We start from the raw sequence: 24,926 nt of genomic DNA on the forward strand, positions 1-24,926 counted from the left end.
GTCTGGACCTCAAAGGTTCATCTTCAAACAGGGCAACGACCCTAAACACACACCTAAAATAACAAAGGAGTGGCTTCAGGGCCACTCTGTGAATGTGCTTGAGTGGCCCAGCCAGAGCCCAGTGTTGAACCTGGCTGAACATCTCTGCTAATAAGTCTGAAAATGCCTGCGCACCCACACTCCCCATTCAACCTGATGGCACTTGAGAAAGTCTGCAAAGAAGAATGGGAGAAGCTGCCCAAAAATAGGTCTGCCAAGCTTGTAGTGTCATACTCAGATAATTTGAGGTTCATGCTGCCAAGGGTACTTCAACAAGGTATTGACCAAAGGCTGTGAATACTTATGTAGATCTTATATATGATTTATTTAGAATAAATTTAAAGCATTATGGGATATCGTGTGTAGATTTTTGAGATGAAAAATTAATTTAATTTGTTGGACTGAGGCTGTGACATGACTCAATGTGGAACAAGTGAAGCGCTGTGAATACTTTCCAGATGCACATTATGACAGAAAGCTGTATGAATAGGAAATAGATTGTCTGTCTTTGTATGAAGGAGAAAGAAAATCTACTTACCACTATTTTCCTATTTTATTTATTTAGCATTAGCATGTATTTGTCTCCCAAATGCACTCATACACTCTATGGACTCACCCTGCCTAAGCTCACTTTAGGCTCCAATAAAAACAGTACACACAATTTATGCTTACTTGAACAAAGTAATCCCATTTAAATTGTATAATGAAAGCAAACAACCACTAAGAAAGTTGCACTAATTAAGCCACTGTAGCAAAAAGAATTATTCAGAGGGGAGGTAAAGTATGAAAAGGCCCCTTGTGTGAATTCACCTAGTCCTTTATGCTGCTTATTTTTCGTTTGCACCCCATTCATTAAAAAGTCACACCTCCTCTAGCAATTCATTTTCTTGAGTGTAATGTCAGACCGTGCTCTGCCATACTGGCTGGACTGCTGGGGAAGCAGTAAGAGAGAGGCTCCCAGGGTGCACGCTGTCCTCATGCTATTTACCCACAGACCAGAACCCCCTCTGAAGGCCAGGGGGAAGCCATGGCTGGGCCAGAGGCTATTAAAGCCCTGATGGCTTTTGACAGTAATTTCTTCATGAGTCCACAGCCCGCAGGGCCTGCCAGCAGTAAGATCGGGTGCCTCCTCTTGCCCATTAAAGCACACAAACTGTGCCCACAAATCACGCTCAATGGTATCTCTGTGCTCAGGGAGTGTGTTTGCACATATGCGAAAGAGAGAAGTGAGGAAGCACGACTAAGGAGAAGAGGAGGGGGGAACTGTGAGAAGGTCCTGGTAACTGGGCCAAAAGGTTTGGATGCCTTTCTTCAACTACTCCATCAGTTCAGGCAAAAGTCCAAGCCATCAGGGAAACATATTCGGAAAACCACACCTTGACGTGAAGCCAAATCATAAACTGTGTTTACATGCATTTGAGCCCAGGGGAGTAGAAACTACACAACAAAGCTCTAGCATTGTGTTGGTTATGGGACGGAGCTTTGGTAGCAGACATCTGGCTTGCTATAGGTTGATGCATTTGCTGGTACACCTGCAACTAGTATGGTGACCTTAACAGATTGTATGGTTGTTTGAGAAAAGCAAATGTTTTCGTGGGCATGGTGCTAACATCACCTTCAGGTTGACAAACCAGGAACATGGTTGGAAATTTAGAATTAGCAGATTGTATTTTAGTACATAGAGCATCACAGATGGCTGGAGCTAATCAAAAGGCGGTTTTTAAAATTATATATAGACAGGCTTGGTTGGATACTTTGTTTCTGGGAAACAGAAATCTAAATATCCTTACTACTTTAGGCCTGTTGCTTCAGATATAACTTTTCCTTTGCTGTGGATGGAGAGGGGACTTAAAAAGGCCGTAGGTTATCTATAGCTAATCCACCATCGGTTATAATCTCTCCTCTGGTTCCCCTGTGGTGTTAAAACCAGACCATTGGGTCGGATTATATCAAAGAAAGGAGAGCAATGTGCTAATCATAAATTAGAGGATAAGCCTGAGTGAGCAGGTCAGCCTGAGGTCAGCCGCTGAGCCCTATAGAGGATTGTATGTGTGAAAAGCCACAGCTTACCACTTAGCCTCAACATAATAAATAATCAGGCAGGAACAATGTACAGTAGTGTAAAGTGTCACGGCTGCTCTGAGCTCAGAGCTGTTTCTTAACAAAGAATCTATTGAAACTTTATTTTGACTCTTTGGGTTTACATTTAAGTATAGCATAATCAACCATACATGCGCGTGCACACAAACAGAAGCTCATATAATGCCCTTCTAATGGGCACTCATACTGTACAGAGCTGAGAATAGTCTATTTATCTGTCTTCAGTCAATATGACAAAACTGTAAAACAGTACCATCTATTTTTTTCAATTCTCCAACGTTGCCTTAGGGGAATTGGAAAACTGTCTTTAAATGGGATGATACACGACCTCTGCTATGTATGACTAATACTTGGCTCTTAAACACTGTGTCAACAAGGTGTTTTATTAAAGACACAGCAAGAAAAGACAAAATGGCAAAGACATTACAAGATTTATATAACGAGGGAAAATACAGAAGACTAATTGGATCCAAAGAAAGTCGCTGACCTGATTCCTCCTCTTTGACACATTAAGCAGACACAAGGAGCAAAATATATAAAAGAGTTCTTTATTTCTAGTAATCATGAATATATGCGAACATGTAGAATGTTGTTTATGATGCATCTTCCAAACATTCTTGCAAACTGCTTTACAAAGTACAGGAAAAGATGAAATAGGTCAGTACGTGAGAGATGGTAAGGTTATTGTAGCTGTGTAGGAAACGATCAGTATAAACACCTCGATATCATTAATACAAGAAGAAAAGTAAACTGGGGAGAAATGGGCACAAAAATGTAACATCAAACATGAAAACTTAGACAACTTTCAAAAGTACACTTTTTAGACACAAAAGGACACATACATTGTATGTGTTAAATATTTTTTGTTTTGTCAGGACATAAAAAGCTAACTACATAATTCACAGATTCAGCAGTCTGTTTAAATACCTCATTTCTACAAAGTGAATTTACATTTTTTTTTTTTAAAGTACAAAGTGCAAATACTATGGTTTCCATTTGCCGATTGGTGAGGGCGGATTCTCCAGATGAGAGGGGAAATCACTGTTGTAGGGCTTAGCCTTGCTTCTTTGAGGGATTCTAGGAAGAGGAAATTGAAGTTACTTCATTTGAATGTGCCCCTTTTTCAGAAATACACATTTTAAGGACTGCTTCAGTCAACACTACCGGAGACAATAACATTTCAGTTAGGCTGGAAATATGCAATGAAGGAAGAGTGTACTTACTAGTTTACTGGTTAAGCCTTCTCCTGGTATGGACCCTTTAGGATAAAAGAAACGTGACATGAATTTGAAGTATTATGGAGAAACTTTTGCAGAGTATAATTGTGCTGTGTAATTAAGCACTGCTGTTAGTGGATTCTGTTATTTGCAAGTACTGTAGCTAGGTGCTAGTTGGCTAATTATCACTTAAATGTTTTTAGTTGGTTAAAAACTATTGTTTTCCAGCTGACTCTGGTACAGCGTGCTGTAAAACATTATATTATGCCATTCAAGTGCTAATTAGACAACTTAGCTTACTCTTTTCAGGGGTGGGCAACTCCAGGCCTCGAGGGCCGGTGTCCTGCATGTTTTAGATATCACTCTGGGTCAGCACACCTGAATCACATGATTAGTTCATTACCAAGCCTCTGGAGAACTTCAGGACATGTTGAAGAGGTCATTTAGCCATTTGAATCAGCTGCGTTGGATCAATGACATATCTAAAACCTGCAGGCCCTCGAGGCCTGGAGTTGCCCACCCCGCTTTATGTCATCACTTGGCGTAGGTCACATGTTGCTGTTGGATTTTTGTTTTTGAAATGTGATTATAACTGCCCTTTGTGCATCACTTTGTCATATGGATGAACCCAAAATCTTTCTGGTGCCTCGTTGCCCCATTACTGGGCAATAACGTTTGGAGGAGAGGTTTAAAAAACTATGTAGCACAAATTTAGGGTGATTAGTTTACATTCATCTAACCTTCTTCCTTGGTCACCCCAAGGCAGCCCATGAGCTCCTGAAGAGACAGTGCTTTGTCATTGCTGATGTCGCAGTACTCCACGAACTTCTTAACACACTTCTTTGGCTTGGACTTCTTGCGCAGGAAGCGTTTGAAAGGCTTGATCTCCTTCTTTCCAATGTCCCCACTGGAGTTTTTGTCCAGCTGACTGAAATACCAGTGGACAACCCTCTCCTCCAGGGTGTGACTGGGGTCTGGCTCAGCCACCCTAAAGGTCAGGTACAAATCAGATTATCAGCAAGTAATCACATCTCTCTTTATGCAGCAACTAAAAAACAACTCAGTGAAATGCAGTCGCTCACTCTCAGTGGGGAAAAAAAGCTTTTCCCACTTTTCAGTGCACTCAAAATTGGTGAGTGGCATACATTTATGTGTTTGTGGTGAATGATTGAACCCACTGATCCATAACTAACCATAGCATGAATATACACACTTTGAAATGTCATACCTTCCCGCAGATGCTGGATCTGTGACAGCGTGCACCATGTCTGTCGACAGCGCGTCAAGAACACTTGTCAGGAACTCTGTTTTCTTAGCCCCGGGACAGCCTGGAAAATCAACCACAGATACATCGATGTGTGAAAGCAGGAATTATGCCCTTGTATGAAAGCGAGTGTGCAAACAAAGAGATTCTCTTGCAAAAAAAGCTTTGCAATAATGTTAAATGCTCTCATCATAGGTGGCCCAATAAATGTCTGGGGAGGGATGTCATGTAACAGCCGGCGTAGTTTTAATGTAGACGTCACATAAAAAGAGAAAAGAAACCCAGGACACTCGCAGTTGCTCCAATAAAGAATCAGAGCTCCCCTCCTGTGGAGGAGTGGAGGAAACCTGCCAATCATTGTGCAGTGTTTTTTCTTTCCACAGGTATAGGCATACCTGTTACTATTAACAAGATTTTACTAATTACTGAGGTGTTTGCTTTAAAGATATCCAAGCAGAGAGCAACAGACAAAATTTAGAACGCGATGTTCAACGTGTGGCGGGGTTACTCTATAAATGACTGACAGAGAATGGCAATATAATCAGACCATGAACCTATAGGGTGAAATGTGTCATTATCCACCCAGTAAAAACTAACAGTAAAGCATTATTGCATGCAGACTGATGGGAAAAAATTAAAATGAAGAACAACACTGGGTGAATGACCCTAATGACAGTAATTGTCTGTGAGCCCATTTTAAGGGTGAGGAGACCAAAGTTATTCCTTTAGAGCTGAAGGCTACAGAGACCTGAGGGATTCCAGCTCTTTTCTCCTTTCTCACAATCTTGTTTCCCTGCGCCGTTGGAGAAGAAGAAATTGTCCATAGTTTTCTGCTTTTTTTATGGCCCAGGCCTGCGGGGCCCGATTCTCCTGTGTTGGAGATAATAGCATGCTTTGCGTCTCTAACAGGTGGCGACCAGCATCGGCATAAACATCCAGCCTCTGCTCCACCTTTCAGGGCTTTAGCAGCTTGTACCGAGACCAAGGTTTTAAAAAGTCACATCCAAACTCTTCCGCGGTCTCCTTTACACGTTAAACAGACTTGTACTTAACTTTTAGTAGGCCCTCCCTGGCTCTTGCCCAGTAAAATATCTGACCCACCTGATAATAGCCAAAATGGTGCCTTGTGGACCTTCTTGTGGTAAATTAGTCTAGACAGTCAAATAATTGCACCCTCAGAAGGCAAAGTGTTTTTTTTATCTGGCTTCTAAATGAAGAGAGGTTCGTGGGATGCAGTGAGACTTGTTTGAGGCTCAGTGTTTTTCATGGAGAGCACCGGCGCTCTCTGTAATGCTGCAGGAATCTTAGCACGTCTGCAATTCATTCAGGGAGGGAAGCCATCATGTAATGTTTCAGTCGTTTCCTCTTAGCAGCAGTGCTTTCACTGTGGGGGTGGGACAGATCGGCTTCTGTATGTCTGGACACTGTTTAGCTGAAGGGAAGGACACGAATGTGCCTGCTGTCATTTGAGGGAAATTGTGTCTGGCCATTTTCCGTCCATTTCAAGGCTGCAGCAGTACACGGCTGCTGTCTTATTCCATAATAATTATAATTATGTAATACCAAAGTTTGACAGCTGCAGGACAGAATCAGGTTGAGAAAGCCTTCATGATTTCAATGTTTTTTCTTTTTGAAACGCAAAGAGCTGCACCACCATTCACAAGCCTCCATATATCTGCGGCCTGTAAAAAGTTGGCGTGTAAGTGCGTGTTTACATGTGTGTGCCTGTGCGTTACTGTCAGTAAGGAGCAGTGTTTTTGTACGGAGCCACATGGGGCTGAGCCCTGTCAGCACTCGCGGCCGCAGCTCCCAGCGCCTGCCCCAGTGCTGTCCCATGAGCCTGCTGCGGGGATAGAGTTAGCCAAATACTCAGCTTTACTTTCCTGGCTCTTCCTGGGCAAGTTGCTCCTTTCTCAAGTCTCGCCCCATAAACCTCTCAACACCAGCTCTTCAACAGCAAATGGGTTGCAGCAATGTGAAGGCAACGTTTATAATTATACCTGGATCGTACAGTAACACGGTTTACAGCCATTGACGCAATTGCTCATAAAGAAAACAAGATGCTACGTTTTTTTCTTCTTCTTCTTCTTCTTCTTTTTTTTTTACTGCATGAGCATACTGACTGATCAGGTGCAGATTTTTTTTGACAGGTTTAAAATTCGGTCTGTGCAACTTAACACATGCAGAGACATAATGTTTCAGTCTTAGGGTCTTTCTCACGGGATAGCGTCGCTGCTTTTTCTTCTTTTCTTTTTTTACCCCCATTGCCACCGCATACTTTCTGGAAAGCAAAAGATGAATAGCATTTGGTGGTCTACCAACCATTTATGTCTGTCTATGTCCCTCTGTTTTATATTAACTGTACAAGAATCATTGATGCTTGAGCAGAGACAGAGTGCTGCTCTCCTGCTAAACGCAGCACCTGCGAGCAGAGAGCTCAGCTCTGGCCTGGCGCACTCTTACATAAACAGTTGTGGAGAGGACTGGAACAGTGGTGGCTCTGTTCACATGCTGCTGGACTATTAACATGTTTACTAAACCACCAAAAAAATTGCAAATTAGCCAAGCACCATTCATCTTTAAACTGTGATTTGGTTGTTGGCAGCGGTTGAACGCTGTATCTCTACTTCACCTATCTTTGGCTTAATGAGAGGTACAAGTTGTGCAGTTACGTGATGAGTAAAAAAAAGCGAGTGCAGCCGAATGAAAGCTGGCGCATCTTTAAAAATGGTTTAGTCATCTCAGTGTGGTTTTGAATGTGAGTTTCATCACAGAGCAAGAAGATCATTTTAAGATCCACGTGCATACAACAACTTTAACTACAACTTGACTTATTTTTAATGTAATATCTCCCTTGCTTTAGGAAAACTGGACATGAGACAGTTTTCCAAATTTTACTAACCACGGCAGAAGTCTCCTTGAAAAGAGTCCTGCAGCTGCATTTTCCTTCCAAAGTGACACATGTAAGTCAGATACTTTTGGCAGGTTACCGAGACCTGATTCTGTTTAGCGTCTCCAGCAGAAAGTTGTTAGTTCAAGTCCTACTTCCAGCATGAAGAGAAAGTGAGGCAGCACCAAATCATGTTTTAACTTTGTCTACATATAGCAATAAATTAGCCAAATGTTTTAGCCTACGGAACATGAATGAACAACTTTTTTGTGCGCATGTGTGTGCTTGTGTGTAAAAACAGTGAATGATAGGATAATGTAACACATTAGCTAATTTAACTCTGAAAAACATCTTAAAAACCCCTCAGTGCTTAGGCCCAGTAATGTATTGGCAAGTAGTTTGTTTTCTAAATATGCCTAAAAATAATGAAATATGCAGTAATTTAATTAATATTTAGCCCTATATGTTTGTAAGTAACATTCACATACTATATGCACCCAGCACCAGCAGAGTTTCACCTGTAACTAAGTCCGCTACATGACCTCCACCCCCAAAGTGATCTTCTGCCCTCAATATAGTTATCTACACTGTTATCAATCCCATGATCACCACCTATCTCTGGCATCCAATTATCCATTATCACTCACCTCCCTGCTGTTTCACCTCTTTGCTTTCATCCCACTATGCTCCAGCTTCCATGTCACTCGAAGATGAATTCTCCCCCAATCTGTCCCTATCTCCCTGCTTATTGACCAACGAAGGGCAGGGTCTGGCAATCCTCAACTTTTTAACAAGCGTTTCCTTGACCAACAGCACTAATGATGGTTTTACACACACGCATAGTTGCACTGTTATCACAACCTTGGAAACGAGGCAGCAGTTAGAGGAAGGCTGCAGAGGAACATCCCCGTGTGGTCTGGACACAAAGAAAAAACAGAGACCGAGTCCAGTTTTGAAAAACTTACCTTGGAGATGTCTGCTTTTATAATGGTCCTTAGGTTTAGCTGGGTGGGCCCTAGCATTGCCATCACATTTTGGCTGTTCATACCTGTGACAGAAAATGCACCACGTAAAAAATAAATAAATACAAAATCTGTTCAATCAAGGGAAATGGGTGAAAGGGACTGTCAATAACAGTGAAACTATCTTTACTGTAAAGTCAGAGAGGACTCCCATGCTTTCCAATTACCCATTGCAGTTAAATCTTAGGGATAGAAATAACTGTTTTGTGGCAAATCCAGGGGCTGTGAAACACATCCAATAAGAGGGGAAGGATTTGGAGCTGGTATGAGGATAGAAATGGGAAGGGAGATAGAAGTGTGGGAGACAGGGAGCGTGGGACACAAGGAAGCTTTCACAGTCTCCGTCGCAGAGCCCAGATTGCTGCTGTGCAAGTGGGCCAAAAGCTGGCCTGGGACAATGAAGAAAATCCATGCTTCCATATGCGTGCTAATGTGCTGTCTGGCACTCTGCCTGGAGCCTTGTTAATTTGATACCCAGCCATGCTGCTCAATAAGAGTGTACCAGTTCTCCAGTCTGCCAGGCTCACTGACCTATGACCTGCCACTCACCAGACCACCGAGACACTCTGCGCCATCAGCAATGGAGATGTCCATGTGTGTTCTTAGACGTGCAATCTCACAAGTCTGACATTTATGCAGTTTTACAAATCCCTGATAGAAAACCTGTTTTTAATCTCTGAAATTTATTTTTTTTCTAAGAGCTTCTTTTCAGTATTTTCAAAGTTTGCAGGGTTGAGAGCCTGCAGATATTAAGACCTGTTGTAAGATAATTCCAAATCTAGTTTTAGAACATTTAATGCAGAAGATGCTTGCCAAAGGGCAAAATGCAAGGTCATCTAGTTGAGCAGATTCTCTTTCTTGTGACCTCTCTGCTCTGTTAAGCTTGGCTAATGATCACTTACCTGCTTTGTGTAGCAACTTTTTAGTTTGTTTCCCACACAGAACAAGGCAATAAATGCCAAGGATATTTGCACAGGGTAATTAAGTACCACACATAAAGGTGCAAATATCTGTATACCACGTTGTTTTTTTTGTAGGTGATATTTTGCCCACCTTGTAGAGGTCCCAGGTATGGGCCGTCCAGTATCCACAAGCACACACCAGCAGTAGCCAGTAGAGGGGTGGCATTGGACAGGCTTGTAAAGTCCTCCTTGGGCACAGTCTGGTACAAATACAGCGTCGTTCTTGTGCTGCCTTGCCTCTTCTTGGGCAGAAAGCTTCTCCTGGTCACATGACGAGGCTGGGAAAGATCAGAGGTTATATAGGAATCAGCAAAGGTATTAGCGTATTGGTCACAAGAACGTAAGCACACATGCATGTGGTCTATAACCTGAGCTTTTGTTTTGATGGTCTGGGTTGTGTGACTTGGCAAACACTCACTCCAGAGAGGCACATTTGATATGAACAAGAGGGTATGTTTGAAGTTTAAATTTGGACTTAGTCCTAACCAGATCTGGCAACCACATTTGGAATTATACAACGTGCATTATGGTTGAATTAATTTCTGTATAAAAGCAAAACGCATGCAGCTGCTCTCTCATTCCATTCTAACCATTGCTGCAAATCCCCGAGGAGGAGGAGGAAGAAGACAAAGGGGTGGAGGACGAGCGCTCGGAGACAGGGTGTGTAGACTGCTATATCAGCCCCCCATGGCACTGTTTACGGACATTAACGGGCTAATGACTAAGCATGGGCTCCCCGTGCCCCAAGTTAAGTAAATATTTGGACACTCAACTGCCCTTTGTGGATGTGTGTGACAGCGAGAGAAACAGACAGGACAAAGGCAGCACAGTGGTCAGTTGGGGCTATGCTGTCAAACACCCACACAGACCGACACATAGCTGCAGGATACTGTAAAGTACCACAGACCTATATGTTTATATGTTCAGAATTCCCCTGAAAAAGTGCACGTTCCTGTCTTTTATCCATACATACAGAAAATGAAGTGGCTTGATGGGATTTTACTGAGCCTCACCAGGATCTAATCAGACTTTTTTTTCCTGCACAGCAGCCGCATTAAACAGAGGAATGGAAGGAGAGCTCTTCTGGCCATGAGGGATTTTTATCTCTTCCTCTTTTCGGTGCTTGCCTCAAGGCTCGCAGGCTTCTGCAGGATTATGGATATCCCTTTTCTTTGTTTATTTTCATTAGAGATCTTTACCCACACAAAAGAGACCAAATGAAATGCCTCCCCACTTTCTCAACCAACTTTCTTCGCTCCAGTTGTTCCGTATGGGCTCTCTTTGTTGGAGCGGGTGGGGTTTTTTTTCACCCCAATACCCCAAAGAGCATGTGGTAATCAAAACCATCAATGCTGCATTTCTCAAGCTTTTTATTGGTTGTAAATTATGATAATGGGATTCACACAGAAATGCACACATGCACAGAAGTTTCTCGTCTCTAGGCCAGCCTAAAATACTATTGTTTGTTACGAAAAGCTGCACATTTCCGAGACAACTGAGCTTAACGCGCGTGTTTGTAAAAAGAGAGCAGGATTGACCAAGCCGACTGACAGAAAATCATCTGCCCGTGCCATGTGAGGATATTTACAGGAACGCTGCAATGAGAAGAACCACAGAGAAGCAGATCCTCAAAGCCTGACGCACTCCAACACCAAGATGTATTGGTTTCACAACCCGCCATCTGTCCTTAAAAGACAGGAACAGCCTCAAACCACGATTGCTCACACAAGCTGGAAAAACACAGCGGGCTTTCAGTTGAGGTTTGCAAACACCCGCTCGCCATCATTAAGTAAAAAGCGGCCTTTGAAAACTCACATGGTGCTCTGGTTCTATTGTTCTGTCGGCTGCGAACCTGCTCCGTCCACAGAGTGGGGTACTGGGAATTGCTATCTGAAAGAAATCACCAAGGCAGCTTCATTAGCTTCAGTCAAACACATGCTCGTAAATCATCTGAAGCAAACCAAAACTCACAGCCTGTAAAATGCACATGAAGGTTATCATATCTCAAACTGCTGCAGTGGATGCGGATAATAAATTGCATATGAAAGCTGTGACCAGAGTTATAGCATCAAAAGATGGGTGGGTAGGCTAGAATCTATTATTTATCAAATGATCGCATTAGCGTGACGCCGTAAAACGCTACTTTGCTCAAAAAATATATAAACTAGTTATAAAAGTGCTCAAATGCAGCAGCTTTCCATTCTTTATCTTTGAAGTAAAACGTGGGAAGCAACTTTTCTACATATATAAGTACCACATCCTCCTGCTACTGCATAGCTGCTGGTTATTTAACTGACAAGTTCAATATTTCTGGCAGATTTCGATAATACTAATTTAATGACTCATTTTCTTATGCTACTGTTGGACTATGCTTTAGAATGAAATATGCTTCACTTGCTGTATACAATACACAAGAAAAAAAATTTCATCATATCTCATCATTACAAAACAGTGTTTTACTATAACGTTTTCCACAGTGACCTTTTTGGAGCATGGTGCTGTAACTGACTCGGGCAGGCTCTTCTGCCCATTTAAGGGTTTTTTTCTTTTGAGTCAGTCAGCGGTATGTCAGTAAACACAGGCACAGGACCAAACATTTTTTACTCACAGTCTGATGAATAACAGCTCACCTTCTTCGTGTTCGGGAGGCTGAGGATCGATCACTAGGTCGGTGTCATCTGCATTTAGAATGGAGAATATTTGCAAGGAGACTACAATTACGAGAGTACGCTAGATTAGAGAACACTTGAACTATGTGAGATTTGCACATTGCCCGGTCAAGAAGGATGGAAGCAGAGTTAGAGGGATGAAAAATGACCAAGAGAGGCTGCACGTGTGCTGAAAACTGAAAGATGTGACTTGCAATATGAGAAAAGGAAAGCTAGGAATGTAGTGGTCACATATTCCAATGGTATCACGTCATGCAACGGAGGGAGATCACAGTGCTACAGAGGACAGATTTTGATCAATTATAGTAAATTAAGAGAGAATTAGGACTGATTGTCCCTGATGTTCTTCTTCAATCTTTCATTTCCTGCACTTGGATTGGGAAAGCTGTGCGGAGGTGGCGGCGGCGCAGAAGAGGGTTAAAATGCAGTAGCCAAGTTTCAGATGAACCAATTAACAGCGGGAGAACTGAGTATGTTTGTTTGGTCTCCGTTTGTTTGATTTGTGGTGAGAGACAGCGATGGAGGTTTTGGAGCGCTTCGGGTGAAACCATGGCTGTAGGTGTGGTTAACCTCAGAACTGGTCACTCCTCCTGCTTGAAGTAAAGCCCCATTAATGTATGAGTCAGAGAATCTCTAATGGTTGGCTCCACAAACAGGGATTAGGCTCAAATACATTTTCTTTAACAATGACTTTCCATGGCAAAGTCAAATACAGTTATGGCAGCCATTCATCTCCTCAAACACGTAAGGTGGATAAAAATACGTAGAGTCTGTGTGCAGTGTAAATAACTGAGGCAGACGTGTTATTACTCTGCTCACTTCAAGGATGGAAATGCCATTTCAAAAAGTGCATTTATGATTTGGATTTATGATAAACCACTAATGGCCTATCTTTACTTTGTGGCCTTTTACATGACTGTAACACCTCTTTAAGCATGTGCCAGGAAACCCCCGTGCTATTTGTGGTCATATGGCATTAGTTTTACTGCTGTTTGTCAGTCGTCAGCTGCATATGATTCCAGCATGTGAATTTGTTAAGTCAAGTAACAGAAATGGCTTTATTGCAAAATGCTAAGTGCACATCTCTTCCTACTTTAAGAAATGCTGCAAAGGCAGCTGTGAAATGGCTTCTTTTTTCTTTATTTTTTTTTACTGATGGGCTTTTGCTGAATCAAAATATTGATGCAATCACTGCTATTTTGAGCGCTGGCACACCACAAACCTACAGTTTATTCTGCTTTTCACCACCCTGTTTATCCAACCAGTTCAGATTGAACCACAACCAACCCCTCCACCTCTTTTCCTCCCTCTTTCCTTCTCCCACAATCCCACCTCCTCTCTCAAATTTTGCATTCCCACTTGATCTATGCGTAATGACTTGGCTGGGTTCAGACAGACGCTATACCCAAGACTGTTTACACAGAGAGAAAGAGAGAGACAGAGCGAGAGAGAGGCACAGACATGAATGTCACACTGACAGGAATAACCCATCTGACAAACACAAGTGGATGTGCACACACTTTCTCTCTCTCTCTCATGCAACCATGCACTGTCACATACAATCACATAATGAGTCAATCTGAATGAACCCAAATTGGACTCTTTGTGAGTCAAATCACAGCAGTTAAACAAATTGTCTCTTAAGAGATGAGAAAGCTATACAAATTTTGGAGCGCAGTCACAGGGAAGCTTAGTGGTTGTATATCTGGAAGAGGGAAGATGCTTGATGAGAGACACAGAAAAAGTAGACTTGAGTGTGAACATTTCGCTGTATCTTATGACACTGTGGCTGAAAAAGGAACCAAAATGGAGAGAGGTTAGTGAAGGAGAACTTAAGATAAGTCAGCGGTCCTCCGGTCTTGCTCCTGCTGCTTGCCTGGTAAAGACAACAAGCAAGTTATAGGCACCAAAGCTGCCAGTGGTGTGCAAAGTTTATCACACACTCTTAACTCAAGACTGCTTTTATATCAGCCTTCAGGCAGCTCGAACGTTCATGAATTGACAAAATATTAGTGAGGCAAGCCTAAACAGGCGACCTGTCTTGAACATCTCTGACAAAGATGAAGACAAATAGACAGATACAAAGGAACACACACACACATTCTCAGTGCCAGCGTTGATAGGTACATACATGCACACGAACAAACACAAAAGCAAACATGCATCGCCAAGGAGCCAGCGTGCCTATGAGGGGGAACTTTTCTTGAATTCTCACCTGATTTACCAGGCTCTCTTGTGGTTGTCTTCTCCTGCTTTGATCCTGAAAAGCAAAAGGCTCAAATTAACTAAACATTCACAACCGTGCTGCTGATTTTTCCTTTTTGACAGAGACAACAGATTGGAAATCTTTGGCACGCTTTAAGAATAAAATAGGCTGACACACGGTAACTCTTAACCCCCTACCCACTTTTATTAAAGCCACCTAATTTAAAAGTAACACGCTGCAAGTCAGCTGGAATGTGTTTTATGAAATATTTAGGCTTCATATCAGCTTACCCCCATACCCTAACCCTAACCCTGCCAAATGCAGCAGAAACACTGCTGCAGCAAATATTACTTCTGCAGGCTTCTTACTATTGAGACAGCAACAAACTACAAGGCAGCCCCTTAGATGCAAAGGGATTTGATATTTTTAAATTTCACCTTTACTTATACAATGGGAGAGACAGTGCGTCATCTTCAAGACTGACCTGTTTTAAATATGTTAAAACATACACGTCATATAATCAGCTAACTGGAAAAATACAACTAAAACTAAAAAGACAGTAACAATAACACATCATGAACAGGAACGGCCATCCAGTAATCTTTTCTCCTTTGTCCTTAGAATTTGTTTAAATTCCTTGAGTTCAGTTAAACTGCACAGCTTCAAATCCTGTTGCAATTTGCTCCAAGTATAAGGAGCATTGTAAGAAAATGCTTTTTCCCCAAGTTCTGTATGTGGTGAGGGAACAGTGAATGTAATAAAGGCTTGTGAGCGGAGGCTGTAATTACTCTGTTTAGGTGACATACAGGAAGTTAGATACAATGGTGGCAATTCAGTTATTGATTTATAAATGAAAATAGACCAATGTATAGTCTGTGTGTAGACAGTGAAGGTAAGTTAACCAAAGAGTATAGAGTACAATGGTGGGTACAAGTTTTACATCCTGTGATGAATCTCAAGAGGATAAACCACATCCAACATCTGTAAAGAGCTAACAGCAGTGTTCATAGTGTTTGGCAGATGCTACCCTCCAGTGACATTTACATTCCTCGCAGCTGAACTTCGTTTCTCAATTCTGCAGCACAGATTTTCTGCCAGGCTTATTTTTACTAACGCCCCATGCCTTGAGCAACACTCAGTCCTCGTATGGCCCTCGAACCCTCTGGCCGTCAGTCCACTCGCTGACCGCTTTCCCACAGGACTGAATGCTACACCCCCACACAAACATAAAATGCCATTTTATGCTGTGCTGACTTTGATTTATCATCATTGCTACACTGAATTACTGAAACCAAGTGTCATACGTCAAGCATATTACAAAATTAGATGCCAAGAGCTGAGAACTGCAAATCTGAAAAGACTTGGGTTTTACTGACCTTGGCATCGAGGTTTCTTATTGGCCACTGCTGAGCCACTGATTGGCCGGCCATTGGGGGTAACACACCAGCAGTATCCAGTGTAGCTATGGCACTGAACCTGCAATCAAAACAGCATACACACACAGAGTCAGTACAAGCTGCATTTGGAAACCCATCATGTTAGAATCAAATGAAATGAAAGAAGAGTTTTATTTGTGCGGAACAAATGAGAATTTTTAGAAAAATGTTGACTGTTGGTATGGTTGTTAGCTTTGGCTTGTGCAGTAAAGTTAATATAATTCATAGAGTGTTGTTCGTTACCTCGCTGTACGTGCCATCAGGGTTGCAAACAGGCACAAAGACCTGTGGGAAGAGCTTCTTGGCCTGCTGCTCTGTGTACTTCTTCTCTGCTACACATCTGGATGTATCTGAGGAGCATCACAAATCAGCAAAATCACTAGACACGCTATTTTCTTATGGTCCACAACTATGTAAGCAACATACTTAAAAAGTCAGAAGAAGATGTCGAATTTTACAGACGATGAAGAATAGAAGAAACATGCAGGGAGAGAGCAGCGACGGAGGGGGAAACAATTCAAGACATTTCGGAAGCAGCAGATACTTGTGTGGCTGGGAATAGAACCAACACCCCCACTCTTATTAGGACAAGTCAGGCAAGCCTGCACACCGCCTGGTGGTAAAGCCATTACTGAGCGAGACAGCTCATGCTGCTCTTGTAAGAACATTCCAGTCACCCAAGAAAAGGGCTGATGCACGGGGAAAACCTGACCCTTCCTTAATGTCTGAGTCTGCCTCACTCTCCTCTAAAAACCTCGACCGTCTGAGAGGTTCAGCCAAGGTTGTCCTCTCAAACTCAGCAACTTTTCATCCAAGTGTGCCTCCAGTTTTTGCACATCCCTCAAACCAGTCTTCCAAAGCTGCTTTATCTCACCTGGCCAGCAGCAGCAGCTGTACAAATGAGTATGATGGTAACTCAGTGTAATGCAGTAGCTACTGCAAAGTGCTGGATGGGCTTCAAATCGCACTGAAACAATAATTAATGCCAAGTTTAAAAACATTCACCAGTTTGATGGCAGTCTTGTTGCCAGCATGGCTTCTAGGTAGATTAGCCATGTGAGGTGGGATGTGCACTGCTTTCTCTTACTCTAGTGTGCACCCTTTGTGTGTGTGCGTTTTGCTGACTGGTGAGGAGAGCAGGCAAGATGCTGGATGCTCTGGAGGGAGGAAAATAGTGAATTGAGGAGCTCTAAAGTTAGCTGCAGTGGAAAACCCCAAAACCATCATCCTTCTCCAGGGGGCTCTGACCAAAAAGCTGACTGGAAAAAATGACAGGACACTTGAATCATCCTAGCACAGTGATAGAAAACAAATGTGGTGCCACTCTCACCATCTGCACAATCCCATCTCTGTGCTTTTAGGCAAGGCGAGACCTCCGGTTTATTTCGGGTGCTGTTGCTGTGTCTATACTCCGCCCCCCGCCCCCCTATCCAGAAGCAGTAGGGGGGTCCAAACTCTTATAGACCCGATGTTATTGACGCATACAATACGACTTTCATGGACCCTCGTGCCTTTCAGCTTCCTGGCTGGAATCCTCTATTCTGCGTCCCGGCACTGTCCGCCACATCCAGATGTCTGCTTAGAGACGTTGCCATGGAAACCCAGCACGGGCATAAAATTGTGGAATGCTTTTCCATCATATGACACCTCTTTTTAAGCAAACTTTTTTGCTCACATTCCCTGTATTAGAGGTCTAATGTAATGCGGTAAGAATGGGTCATTGTCCCCAGTCTACAGAGCGATGAACTAGCAGTATAGAGTGAGCCTGTGGGGCAGGGGTGAAAGGGTTCGGGGCTGAAGAACTGGGGTGTATGGGTTCTTCTTCCTTCCTTCAACGACTAACAATGAGAGAGTGTGTGAGCTTCCTGACCTCACAGGCTCTCCTTCCCTTTCCCTCTCTTCAACTTATCATATATATAAAGCTTTACATCCAGGATGATGAAATCTTTGTCACGATTTATCAAGATATTTCTGCAATTTCCATAAATGAGGAAATCACTCATGTAATCAAAATAATTCATGATTTGTCAAATTAATGATGCGTCTCTCATCACACAAATGGTGTGAAATTATAAAACCACGCAGGCAGCAGTAAGCCCCCACTTCTACAGTGTCAAACCCACTTGTCCTCCCACCACTCAAAGAATCAATTATGCTGAAATGAATTTAACCCACAAGTTTCTACTGTGACCCCCCTCTGTGCATTTGAGAGCATCAGGCGGCGATGAAGCGTGACTCATGACCTGACCTTTGCATGGCCCTCGGCTGACCTCCAGCTGGGAGTCGCGGCACTTGGCTCGGAGGTACTCGCAGCGCGATGTGAAGGTCCTGCCATCGGAGGCGCACAGGGGCTTGCGAGGAGCTCCGCTGCATTCCATGTTGCAATCCTTATCCTGATCCACCCGCAGGAACTGCACAAGTGAGAAGGGAGGAGATAAGCAGAGAAATCAGTTGCTAAATGAGCCATTTCTGGGAATAAGTGTACTCTGCACCAAAACATTTTAATCTGCACACCAACAGGTAGGAGTTTTGAGGAATTTAGGAAGGCTGGGAGCTGGTGCTGGTGGAGCAAAATGTATTTTTGTGAAAACAAGCTACAACAGAAAAAAAAAAGCCTATTATTAAAAATCAAGTGCAAGAAGACACTGATAATCTGTACAAGACAGACACAAAGATGGGGCAGTGTTGCTGCAAATCTGCAAAGGTGCAGCTGTGCTTTGTCTTTGTCTAAAGGGCTAAAGAGGACTTGACTAACACTTCCTCTTTTCTTTGTCTGTGCCAACACCTGCACAGGTATTCACCTGGAATCACTGCTAAGGATGTTTTACTCAGCCATGAAAAGAGGAACAAGGACAGGAGAATCCAGGCTCAACGCATCGGATCACCTGTGTCAATGCCACCATTGTATCTGCCACCACGGTATGAAACTCCCTCGCCAGGCCACACAATGGGGCCGTGGTGGTGGAAAAGGTGGGGGGTGGCAACAAGCTGTGACGGCTACAATGAATTAAAAGACAGCGAATGGGTACCTGAATAAACTAGATGTCAGCGGGGTTTGTGCTGCTACAGTGTGAGCGGCTTCATAAAGTTTGCATGATTCATTCACTTTGGGCAGACTGAAAAAAACCCAAAAAACAAACAAACTTGATACTCATGCAGATGCAGGTGCACTTTCAGTCAGTCTTATCCACAGAGAAATACCTCGGTGAACTTTTGTCTCCTCTTTTAATAGAAATAATTGCACATATGAGACACTGTTGTTTTGTTCTAATTTTCCTAGATTCACAAACACCCCAAAAATCTCTGCATGTCATCTATTATACGGCAGACAGATAGACAGACAAGTGGGAACTTTCATCCACTCCCACTTATCAATCTGTGGCAAAAACCGTTTGCTAAAAAGGCTGTGGTAATGCCAAAGACAAAATTTGTTGTGTCTGACATCTTACAAATATACTGAGGAGGAGGAGGGGCAACTCCCCCTCCCCACCCCCCGCATTCTGACAGGCAGAGCTGCAGGGCTGCATGCACCTGGAAGAGGGTTAACAGGTAAGGTAAAGTTGCCCTGGGCCAGTGGGAGGGAGGGGTGGGGGGGGGGGGGGAGGTAACACAGATACACTCTGTCAACCATGCTCATAAATCTCCCAATGGGTAGATCAGAGATGGTAGGCCCGTTCAAACACACTAGAAGAAGGAGCTGTGAGGGGGAAGATGAATGTGTTGGAATGAATCAAAGATTTTCGAAGGGTAAGTATAAAACTGTCACGAGGAAGACAAGAAGCTTTATACAGTGTCACAATGTAGATGGAGATGATTTCTGGGGCTACATTCATTTATAGTCTGTTGTTCTGAAATAAACAAGAGGTCTTACTCTTACTGTCTGTAATAACATGTCACAAATCATCAAACAGTTATCCTTTTAAGGCAGAACTGGGGAAATTATCCATTATATGTTTGCTCTCTCTAATTGATACCTGATCAATATAGAACACTTTGCTGTGACTCCAAGCTCTGATGTTCTTAAGATATTTAAAAGTAGAATGGGAGGCAGAACCTTCAGCGTTCAGGCCCCTCTTCTGTCAAATAAGCTCCCACTTTGGATCCCTTTCTACTTTTAAGATCAAGCTTAAAACTTTTCTTTTTGATAAATCCTATAGTTACGGCTGGATCTGGTGACCCTGAACCCTTTCTTAGTTATGCTGCTCTAGGGCTAGACTCCTGGGGGCTTCCAATGATGCATTGAACATTTCCTCCTCTCTCACATCTTCTAACTCTGTTTATACACCACTTTGCATTTAATCATCAGTTATTCTCAATCTCTGGCACTCTTCCACAGCGTGTCTTTTGTCTTGTCTTCCTCCCCTTATCCCCAACCAGTTGTGGCAGATGGCTGCCTGGTTCTGCCGCAGATTTCTTCTTGCTGAAAAGGACTTTTTCCTTCCCAATGTTGCCAAGTGCTTGCTAATGGAGAGTTGGTGTGATTGTTGGAGTTTTCTCTCCACCATGAGGTGATGGTTGTTATAATTTGGTGCTATATGAATGAAACTGAATTTAATTGATCTGTGCAGAAGATTCCTGTTCATAAAATATTAGTGAAATCAAGATTGAATTTGAAACAAACATCTGCACTTTTTGTCTTCAACTAAACACTTAAGATGTTCTATTTTTGGTTGCTTATGTATTTGGCTCGCTCTTGATAAACACAAGATCTTACATGTCCTGCCCCCACTCCCTCATTGCATCTCTCAGCTGTTTGAATTATTTGCATCATTGCATTTAACTGACAGAGTCCCATTAGTACAATCCTCCCTTCCTTCTGTTCCTCTTCTCTCCAGTGCTACTAGCTTCACACACAGGTAAGGAGGGCATACGTATTCAACACAGAAAGTCTCTCATAGCTCCCCCTTCACATTCAGACAGTTCTGAAGCCAATTACTACACTGATGGTGTCTTAGAGCATCCAACCCCACTTGGTGGTGACTGTCCAGCACTTGCCACAGCCAATGTACTGCCACTACACCAGCATTAGCCCCTGCCAGCCAGCAGACTGACATCGCAAACAGAGTCATTCAGCGGCTCAGCATCCTGCTAGAAGTCTGCTCTCCAGCACACACAGCATAGTGCCAAGCTCCAGCAAGTTTACAGTGAAGCTCCAAGAACGCAGCATGGAAAAACACAGTTGAAATCATGAAATCAGCCACCCATGAAATCAACCACCCAGACTCAGTTTCAGACATCCGAGTATTTATTTCTAAGTCGTTTCAAAGTTGGCCACACTGAAGGAAGTACAAAAAAATAAGATGTGAAAGTGAGGGAGAGGAAGAAACTTTGGAGACTAATGGTGCTTTGAGGGCTTCTTCCTCCTGTGTCCACCTAATTGTAGTTAGCTCTCTGCTACAGATCTCTGTGTGTTTTTTGCCTGTGGTGATGGATGGGTGAGGCTGAGGCAGAGCCCCGACACTCCCCTGATGTCTCATTCCAGCCTCTCTGAGTCGACACCATCATCCTGCACAGGAACATGGTGGAGAGTGATGGATGGCCTCTGCTTCAGCTACATGCGGCACAGACTTCCACCCTGAATTATCATAAAAGGAGACTCGTGCAAGTCTGAACACGCATTTTGACTCAAATCAATTTATTGCTCAAATCCCACTCCCGTCTACTTGCAGACATCTGGCGCTCACTTTCTCTGTTTGCCTTTCTCTTTATTTGGCCTCTCTCATGATTTTTTCCTTTTGTTCTTTGTGGGATCTCTCTTGGAAGATGCTTTTTGCATCTGCTCTAATAATACAGGAGGTTGGCAAAAGAACAAGAGACAGGCAAGAGAGGGCGAGGCGGGTGGAGTGTAAGGGAAATTTTTTTTTTCTAAGATCAACCAGCATACAAATCAAATCCTATTACCTCCCCCTGGCTCGACGGCATTGTGGGATTGAATGGGGTATGGAGGAGGCGAACCTCCAGCAGAGAGCGCATTGTAGGCTGATAAGAGCCTTCTGGGCTGGGAGGCCCCTGCTTCCAGCGCCTTGAGAGGCCCCTCACACCACAGCCTCACAGGGTCAATGGGGGCCCCAGCTGAGAGCTGTGGCAAACGTGTTAAATGCCCTTGCCGGGAATTTCCTGTGTGGATGCTAGGATGCAAAGGGAATCATTAGTTTCCAGCATGGTGGAAAGGGAAGAAAGTGTCAGCCTTTAACCAGCCTACTAACTCAATCAAAGGAAAAAGGCATTTAATTGCTTTGAAAGATGTTAAAAAGAAAAGGAGGTGTCGCAAAAGGCCAGTGATAGTCATGTGATAAAGAAACCCGCCTCTTTGAGCAGGTGGAAAATTTTAGGAAAGCACTTGGGGGGCAACAGGGCCCATGTTAGATCAAGATTTCTACATAAAGATTTGAAAATGAGGCAGCCACTATTCTGTGTGCCCTCATCTTCTCACACACTATTTCATATTTCCATAAACAATGGAAAAAATTGGTCTCATGAATAACCCTGGGCAAATATCTCATATATTTAACTGCCTGTCTGACCTCAAATATGGACAAAATATAACATGAAGACATTTTCTTTTAACTAGTAATGGTCTCTCCTGTATATGTTAGACAATAAGCCATTAATCACTTGCAACCTTCTTTGTATAAGAAAGTTTCATGTGTTATTCCACTAAAGACAGTCTGATTAGCCCGTGTTGGGAGGTACGGCACACAATATGAAACAAAATTAAACTGAGGCACGCAACAAAGTAGAGAAGTTTCTCGTTCTTACACTCGTCTCCAGAGCACAGCAGATAATGTGTCATATCCAAACAACCACAAACACAGCTACACCTGTGTAACCTTTCTATTAAATGACAGTAAATGGTATCAACCATGGCACAAATAGAGAAACGCTCCTCACACTAATTATCTGTAGCCTTGGTCTGTGTGTGTGTTTGTGTGTATCAACTCAGTGAAGCATCTGCTCAGTACAACACTTCCTCCCACATTCCACAACTCTGTAGTGCCGTCAGGCAGAAAGGATCTCCGACCCTTCACCTGAAGGTTAACAACTCATGGCCATTTGTTTCCAATTGGATACCGAGGCATCTTCTCCAGAACCATAAATACTGGTGCTGGGAGAGGTGGCTGTCACATCAGCCTCTAAATCAAAAGGGGGAGCCTCTGACAATGCACATTCCACTCTCTATTAAGTGTCCTTTAGCACTGTACCTGCACTTGATCATGGCCATGAAATTCCCCAGAAGATGCACTTTCTGTCAGAGTTTAATGTAAGATGGAGAGGATGCTGCTGTAAACAATGCCATGTGCTTTAATGCAGAAGATCCCGGCAGCTCAGCCTCTGAAGAGCAACTAGAACAACAGGAGCAAACCAGACAGAAAGGCAGCAGAGCCGAGAAGCTGGCAGGCAGGTTACAGCAGCAAAACCAAACCTGCAAAGGATCTGCTGCACACCCACCAACTGCTTACAAACCTGTAGCCTTTGCTGTGCCAACACTCTGTAAGCTGTGGCGCTCAGTTTACATGACTGACAAAAAACACAGAGCCATTTTCTCAGTGCACAGCTCTAGTTGATGCTCTCTTGAGCTCTAAAATGGATTTCTGCCTCATATAAAACATCCGACTAATACAGCCCACTTCTTTTAGAGCAAGATAACCTCAGACTCAGACTTCGGTGTAAGAATGTGGCACAGTGTAGTAGTAATTGACTTCAAATGCGTCATTATAGGTATTGACTATTTTATTATTTCAGATTCTTAGACTAAATAGATCACAAGAAGCTTGACTTTTAAGAAAAGGGTGCGTAGGAACTATTTCTTTTATATTAAAAAATACTTTCCAGATTGTGAATTTTGGAATTTTATTCATAGAAAGCACAAGCACATCCTTTCCCTTTAAAACAACTTTTACTCATGAAATTGAATGACATTCATTCCGGGAGTTAAGTGCCTCCTCATACCTTGAGAGCGGAGAACTTCTGAACGCCTCCAGCGCACTGTAGACAGAGGAAGACCAGCAGTGGACAGATGCGCATCCTGACGCAGCGTGGTAATATACTCTCCAAATTACGCACGGTCCAAAATCGTGTTGGCAGGAGTTCACCTAGGCGCAAAACTGTCTATGGGAGAAGTCAAAAATTGTTTAAAATCCGCACCAGTCCTTTCGAAGAAGTCACTGGGGGTCGGTGGTGTATTTCACGTCGTTTCCTTGGTTTCGTCTGCCAGCCCGTTTGTGTAGACACGCTCCTTATTTCTGGCAGTCCGATAAACCCCCCCGTGTCCCTGACCTTTTCCCCTCCCACGGTGTCTCTTTCTCCCTCTCTTTAACTCAACTTCGTTTCTCCACACCCCCTTTTCTGCTACACTTGATTCTGTGGACTAGATCCCTTATCGGATGCAGGCGGGTCCCCTAGTCAGTCAGGTAGGCGTAAGCTTACGCCGTCAGCTGCTGGTAGTCAAACACGTCAGGTATTCTTTTCTTTCACGCAATAAAGTGGTGTGAGGATGCTCAACCCCAGTGAAGAGAAAACACAGGAAGGGGTCAGAAAGTGTCTGCTAGGTGGATCAGCAAATACATTTTCGTTCTGGTGGACGCATACGCAATCACATTCAATTTTTTGATTATACGGCTATATACAATTCTCAAAACAAAGTTAGACAAGCCCCTGAGTTTCACACAATACAGATTAAAAAAACAAGGGGCGCCTAGAATAACAGATATTTTGGCAAACCATTAAACCATTCTCAGCTTTGTAACTATATGCTGTATGAGCACGAATCAGTTTGCAGTTTCTTCCCAATAACTCTCCATTCGCCGAGTCCACGGCCACTAGTGCAACGTTTCAGAGCGTCCCATTACGACTATAACGCCACCTAACGGTAGATGATAGTCTTCACAGCCTGCTCGATACACTTCATATGGTCAAATAGCTGTCGGGGATTTCGAAATTCTACACAGTCAGTTCTGACTTTTGCGTTTGTCAGAACTCCGCGTACTGTGTTTTCCACAAGTTTATTTTATTCTCCACTAGAAAAATTAGGCTGAGTTTTCAACATACATTTTTTTTGTGCAAGAATCAAAGAAACGTGACAAATAAGAACATAAAGCCTCAAATTATATCTGTTCCTCTT

The 24,926-nt window shown here is 43.1% G+C and overlaps 1 protein-coding gene across 1 annotated transcript; it reads right to left on the reverse strand.

Annotated features, from left to right (window-relative positions):
• Window positions 1–2,671: 2,671 nt before the first annotated feature.
• On the reverse strand, window positions 2,672–24,167 carry smoc2 (SPARC related modular calcium binding 2). Its single transcript, XM_080868826.1, has 13 exons — window positions 23,756–24,167; window positions 18,054–18,216; window positions 16,049–16,155; window positions 15,746–15,845; window positions 14,379–14,423; window positions 12,125–12,172; window positions 11,310–11,384; window positions 9,586–9,772; window positions 8,476–8,558; window positions 4,585–4,684; window positions 4,097–4,344; window positions 3,363–3,397; window positions 2,672–3,216 (listed from the first exon to the last, which is right to left on the reverse strand). Exons 1-13 carry the CDS (start codon window positions 23,828–23,830, stop codon window positions 3,193–3,195), a joined length of 1,290 nt encoding a protein of 429 aa, XP_080724952.1. The 5' UTR covers window positions 23,831–24,167; the 3' UTR covers window positions 2,672–3,192.
• Between the last annotated feature and the right edge of the window lie 759 nt (window positions 24,168–24,926).

The sequence above is a fragment of the Rhamphochromis sp. 'chilingali' genome (assembly GCF_963969265.1).
Source record: "Rhamphochromis sp. 'chilingali' genome assembly, chromosome: 20".
NCBI classification, from domain to species: Eukaryota; Metazoa; Chordata; class Actinopteri; order Cichliformes; family Cichlidae; genus Rhamphochromis; species Rhamphochromis sp. 'chilingali'.

Bases quoted from the DNA above. Each gene is read 5' to 3' on its own strand.
- smoc2 (XM_080868826.1), bottom strand. From the start codon at position 23,830: ATGCGCATCTGTCCACTGCTGGTCTTCCTCTGTCTACAGTGCGCTGGA. The intron at 16,156-18,053 runs GTCAGGTCATGA...GATGCTCCTCAG, and splicing joins CAGCCGAGGGCCATGCAAAG to ATACATCCAGATGTGTAGCA. The intron at 11,385-12,124 runs GTGAGCTGTTAT...GATTTCTTTCAG, and splicing joins GCCTCCCGAACACGAAGAAG to ATAGCAATTCCCAGTACCCC.